The following is a 6,000-nucleotide window of genomic DNA, read 5'->3' as shown; positions in this document are numbered from 1 at the left end:
ATGTGTGTTTGAGAGAGAGAGAGAGAGAGAGAGAGAGAGAGAGGGAGAGAGAGGCAGAGTTTGGGATGGACTCCACACACCATGACTTGGCTTACACATGTAGACAAGCATTCGATCAAAACTTCGTCTGACAAGCTTATCTGACAATAGACAGACGGCGAAGGCAGTGAGATATTGGTATCACGGAATTTCTGTATCAGTGTATTGTGGAAAAGCATGTTCAGATAATACAGGTATTCCCCATTCTGACCTTTTGCTGTGTGGTTGCCTTGTCTCTTGCTTCAGGGCCAATACATCCATCATCTCTCAAAACCCTATACTTTTCGCCTTTAGCCCGATCAGAAGCTTTAGCTCTTCTCTGCGCTTCACCCGAGCTGAGCACAGCATCTCTGCCTCTCATCGCCGCCTTTTTTTTTTTTTTTGGATATTTCTCTGCCGTCGCCGTCGCCGTCGCTGTCGTCGTCTGCCGTCGTCTGCTGTTGCCTTGACCGTCGAGATGACCATCGCTTCCATCGTTTATTTCACCCTGGGCGGTGCCTTTACTGGCCTCTACGCCAACTCGGTGCGCCGACTTCCCCTCTTGCGCTGTAAGTAGCAACCCTCGCTGCGCTCACCAGCCGCTGTCGATGATGACCGGAGGAGCACCTCAACTCTTGCACCTCAACCTCAACTCTGTGCCTCAACTCACATGTCTGACCCCTTTTTTTCTAATGACCGCAGCGCCCCAGCTGCACCTGGCGACCATCGGCACCGGTTTTGCCCTTGGCTACATGGTCCACAAGTATGAGGAGAGCCGACCTGGCTTTCACGCTGCTCAAGCGCGCATTCAGGAGCGCGAGCAGCAATGAGGCCCCCATTGAGTTCGTGTGCCCCTCATCACGCCCCAAGGGCGGATGAGCAAGGTGCAACGCTCGTCAACCACCTCCTTATGTGCTTTTGTTGGTGTTTTTCTTTCCCCCCCTTTCCCTTCTCCTTTGGTGGGGGATTTAGCTGTTCCCCTACCATCTCAAGTGTAGCTAGTAGCGTCTTGTCTTGTTGCTAGAGTTTCGCTTTGACGAGTTTATAGCAGCAAATCGAAAGCCATCCTTGCTGCTCATCTGCAACGAAGCCATGGTGCACAGCTTCTGGCTGGCCCGCGCCAATTTTGTTGCTTGTCCAATGTGCCAGTCAGCAGGCACATGTCTCGTCAGAACCTCTGGGTCCAGCAATGGTCCTGATTTTCCCTTGGTCTTGGCGTCACTCAAACCTGGCTGTGTGCCATGAAGGTTCTGTATTCTTGCAAACTATCTGGGTACTCACCCGGTTTAGCCCTTGATTCGCGAACCAGCAATCGAGAAAAAAAAAAGGCTCAGCGATGATCCCATCAAGTCGTTGTTCAAGCTCCATTTTTGCATTGTGGATATGATACAAGCCCAGCCCCTTGCAAGCGCGCCTGCTTTAGGATCCTGGTGGGGGTAGATGGTCCAGGTGATCAAGTCTGCACCGGAAGAGTGGTCCAATAATATCATTATGCGCTTTAGATTTGAAGTTGTCTCAAAGGAAGTAAGGCGGAAAAAAAGGGGAGCAAGGAGCAAGCAAGAAAACAAGCACAAGAACAGGGAACCGTGCCAACATTGGCTGAGCATGATTCACGGATCTGGTTGCAACCCTTGGTCTAGGCATCGTTGGGGACAGCCAGCATCACCGTGTGTTGACCACCTCCCGAAATCTGTCGAGTCGTGGCCAAAGCACAACATAGCGCGCACCCATGCAAAAACAAGAATCACGCGTCCGAGAAAACAGGGAGGCAAGAAGAAGCCACGATCGTTCAGGTCGTGAGCAGATGTTGGAACGCACAGTACGGACGGCGGGGAGAAGACAGGGGCAAGCTAGGCGGCATCAATGACTGTACCTTGGCAACAGCACGTGTGTCCAGCTGCTGGCCGGAGAGCTCAATGGGGACGAGTTCATCCTGGTCCTCGCCGTTGGTGAGCTGCAGGTTGGTGCCAAAGCCCCAAGCATAGGCCTTGCCGCGGTTGCTAAACGCGTAGCTAGCGGCAACTGCACAAGCCACGCCCGTCAAGTTTTGGTTGCTGAGCGTCGTCACCTCTGACAGCTCGTGCATTTCCTCCTCATTGTTCAGACCCAAACGGCCACAATCACCACGTCCAATGGCGAAGACCTGTTGTGAACCAGCGTGCAAGCGAGGCGATTGCATGAGTCAAGGGGTGGTTTGATATTGGTCGCTCTTGCTTGCTGCAACCCATGCCGGAACGGTGACTTTGGCTTGTGCACGACCTCAATCTCCAGCGCACACGAGTCAAGCGCAACGTGGTGGCTTCCACCACCACCTCCACCCTTCTGCCTGCCATTTTCTTTTGTGGGCGAGCCCACGCGTACCTTCTGTTGCTTCTCGCTGCAGACGAGCGTGTGATGTTGGCCACCAGCAATGGCTGAAATATCCTGTCGCACGCATGAGAGATGGCATGAGAGGTGTTCTGGGCGACGTGCAGCCCACGCCGAGTCGGAAATCGAGCCTTGTACCGACCAGGTTTTCAAACTTGGTGGCACGCTGAGGGAAGAAGACGCAGTTGTCATCCACGCCAAAGGAGGCCTTCTCGCTACGAGGCACGCCCAGCTGATGGTGATTGTTCAGGCCCCATGCCCAGACGTGGCCTTCGTCATCCAAAGCAAATGAAGCCCAGCTGCCGGTGAACACCTTGACAATCTAAGCGCCGTGTGTTGGGGCGGAGCGAATGGCAAAGCCCAAGAGTTGAGATGGGTTTGATGCTAGATGTTGAGTTGAGGGCGATTAGGGGAAGAGTGAGGGTGCACATGGGATCAGCCGTACCGACTTGAAACCACGAGCACGGACGAGGCCAGGCACCAGCACTTGTTGCAAAAACTCGGGGGTAGTGCGTCGCGCCTTGATTTCCTCGGGAAGGGCGCCGAGGCTGCGATACGCGTCGCGGGTTCTGAGAGCGTGCCAAGGCAGCAGTGGCACAGCATCGGTGTAAGGGAAGGCGGCAGATTGAACATCCAGGTTGCGGCAGACCATCGGCAGGGGGAAGAAGAGAAAGCAGCGTACGTCTTCTTCTCCGGTAGGCGACCCAATTGGCCCTGCTTGCCAGTGCCCATGCTGTACACTTGGCCCTCGGTGGTCAGAATAAGAAGGTGATCCGAGCCAGAGGAGATTTGCTTGGCCAGAGGCAGTTTGCGACGCCGGGTTTGAGTGGCCTTGAGCATCTCGTCGGTGGGGAAGACGCGGCAGAATTGGCGCTCGATCAAGCTGGTAGGGCTGAAAGCCAGACTGCCGTCATCGTCGCGAAACACACCCACGGCGTAGACGTAGCCATCGCTGCCCAAAATCGCTGTATGGGAGTCTCCGGCTGTCACCTGTCGGATATGATGCCTGGTCAGCAAGGTGGGGCTGACAGCCATGCAAATATTCGATGCCGTTCAATGAATTTGCACACTGCCAGCTGGAAACAGACCTGAATGGCCTTGATATCGTCAAGGCCTTGCGCCAGGCCAGGGTAGCTCTCTTCCTCGTTGGCTATCAACGACAAGAGGTGAGTCAACGCGCCAGGGCTGGATGTGTTGCTCGAGTCGGTCCAGGGAGTCAAGGGGTGGCAGGGACATACAAGAGGCTGGGCGGCCGAGAGCGCCTTCGTCGTTGCAACCAAAGGTGTGGACTCGATGTTGCTCGTCGACGACGGCTGTGTGCATGCCACCTGCCGCTACGTCTGTAACCTGGCAGGATTTTTTTTTTTCCCCGTCGGTGTGTAACGTGAACGTGAGCTTGTGTGCACCGGTCGATGATATGGGGGGCGGGGCGGGGTGAGGGTGATGCTGAACGTGAAGAAGCAAGGTCATACCAGGACATTCTCCAGGGTGCCCTTGCGAACAAAGGCAGGCTTCTTGCGTTCGGTAATGTGATCCCCGACGCCGAGCTGTCCAAAGCAGTTGATGCCCACAGCCAAGCAATGGCCCTTGTTGGCAGGAGTCAGGTCTAGAAAGGGATGTGCGGGACACCAATGGGTCAAGTCTCTGGATATTGAGAGGGTGGGGCAAGCAAGCGAATATGGGCACGCTGCACGCCGTACCGTGAATGTCCTGGCGCTCAATACCAGCCGGGGCCGAGGCCGGAGCTGTCTTCTTGGCCGTGGACTGGTTGGCCTTTTTGGCCTTGGGCTGTCCACCCGTCTTGGTTGCACCGCGCTTGGGGGCCATCTTGTCGAGACTCTGGAATTCTTCGACGGCGCGCGTCAAACAGAAGCAATTTGAGTCGGTTCGTCAACACGGCACAGCCCGGGCTCATGTCACCCCGCCCCATGGTCCTTCCCCAAGCACCTCACACGCACATGCATGGACCACCCTTCCCCTCATTGCGCGCCGAAGCCACTGACCAAAGCAGATACGTCACTGACTGTGCAGCAGAAAAAAAAAAAAAAGAGAGACAGAGACAGAGAGACAGAGAGAGCGAAAATTTCGGAAAATTCAAAATTTCATCAGAGAGAGAGAGAGAAGAAAGAGAGAGGAAGAAAGAGAGAGAGAGAGAAGAAAGAGAGAGAAGAAAGAGAGAGAGAGAGCATCAGTCCACGTGCAATACAAAAAGTGGCTGACAATGATTTCTGACAAAATAACCCAAATCCGGACGACTGTGAGAGCTCCAGATCAAGGGGTGAGCCGGGCGCATGGATGGATGAACGAGATCCCTCCTCACTGTCCCGATCTACAACTACTATCTGGCGAAACCACAGCCAAGGCTATCTATCTACTATCTGGCGAAACCGCAGCCAAGGCTATCTATCTCTACTATTTGGCGAAACCGCAGCCAAGGATATCCATCTAACATCTGGCGAAACCACAGCCACGACTATCTATCTATCTAGTATTTGGCGAAACCACAGTCACGACTATCAACTATCTGGCGAAACTGCAGCCAAGGGAACGGTCTTGGTAGAATCAGCGGGAAAGACGACCCTGCTCTGTGCCATAGGGAAGCGGGGCATAGTGTTTGTTGGCTGTCTGGTTGGGCAGGATGATGGAGATCACAGTGGCGTGTTGAGTTTGAGGATTACGTGTCAATTAGAAAATGGCATAAGGACAAGGGACTCAAATAGGATACGATCCCAACACGAGAGCGACTCAGCATCAGCGGCGACTGGGCCAGTTGCTTAGGTATTTTTGACAACGCGACCGCCACGGTTGGCCAGCGCGTTGCCATCGGCCTCGGATTCGGTGGTGGGTTTGGAGGGGTCGGTACCACTGCGTTCGGAGCGCTCCATCTCGTGAGCCAGCTCCCACATATCGCTGCGGTGTGGGCCCCCAGCCTGGTAGTGCCGGCCCACTTCGGCAAACTGCTGGCGCTCTTCCTCGTTCAAATCCTTGCCAACCAAACTGAGCATGTAGTCGGGGTCGTCCTCCTTGACGGCCCCATTCTCAAGCTCACCTCGCTGGTGTAGAATGGCGCGCAGCGCACCCGACAACTCGTCAAAACGTCGGATGGCCGTGGGCGAGTCACGGCCGTCACAGCAGTCTGGATACAACTGCATGGCTTCTTTGTAGTAGCGTTCCTTGATCTGTTGGCTTGAGGCCTCGCGCTCAACGCTGAGTGTCTGATATGGATCATTGGCCTCCAGCGTGCGGCGGGCAGCAGTTCCGGCCGGCCGGACACTGCTCAGGTGCAGGTTGCGGACCTGCGCCACTGCTCGGCGGGCACACAGTCGCATCGCCATGACGAAAAGGTCGCTTAACAATTGAAAAGAACTATCAACCAATGTTGCTCTGCGCTTGACTGGGTCCTCGCGTGCTCCTTTTGGTTCTCGCAGGTATCATCCACAAACTTGATCAAGCCCTGGTGTTCGTTCTGGTGTTGGGAGATAAAAATGCACTCGGCACGACAGGCTGGAGCATGACGAGCTGTGGCTTTCCCCGCACGCGCAATGTTGCACCTCATCACCATCATCCACTGACTCCTTCCCACTGAAGCCATCATCATCACCACCATCAATCAAC

At 54.9% G+C, this 6,000-nt stretch overlaps 2 protein-coding genes across 2 annotated transcripts; both read right to left on the bottom strand.

Annotated features, from left to right (window-relative positions):
• Positions 1-1,654: 1,654 nt before the first annotated feature.
• Positions 1,655-4,212, bottom strand: MONBRDRAFT_33844 (uncharacterized protein; the record flags this gene model as incomplete). The annotated part of the gene is made up of 10 exons (XM_001748712.1): positions 1,655-1,708; positions 1,892-2,161; positions 2,380-2,442; positions 2,528-2,707; positions 2,831-2,954; positions 3,068-3,375; positions 3,474-3,535; positions 3,624-3,732; positions 3,858-3,991; positions 4,086-4,212. The coding sequence occupies 10 exons, from the start codon at positions 4,210-4,212 to the stop codon at positions 1,655-1,657; spliced, it is 1,431 nt and encodes a 476-aa protein (XP_001748764.1).
• Positions 4,213-5,174: 962 nt separating this feature from the next.
• MONBRDRAFT_38450 (uncharacterized protein) lies at positions 5,175-5,720 on the bottom strand (the record flags this gene model as incomplete). Its single annotated transcript, XM_001748711.1, has 1 exon — positions 5,175-5,720. A coding segment is annotated over one exon (546 nt), but the record flags the coding sequence as incomplete, so codon positions are not given.
• Positions 5,721-6,000: the final 280 nt, after the last annotated feature.

Source organism: Monosiga brevicollis, genomic scaffold (assembly GCF_000002865.3).
Source record: "Monosiga brevicollis MX1 MONBRscaffold_25 genomic scaffold, whole genome shotgun sequence".
Taxonomy (NCBI): domain Eukaryota; class Choanoflagellata; order Craspedida; family Salpingoecidae; genus Monosiga; species Monosiga brevicollis.
The sequence above is the reverse complement of the archived record's forward strand: the minus strand, read 5'-3'. Positions and strand labels throughout refer to the sequence as shown.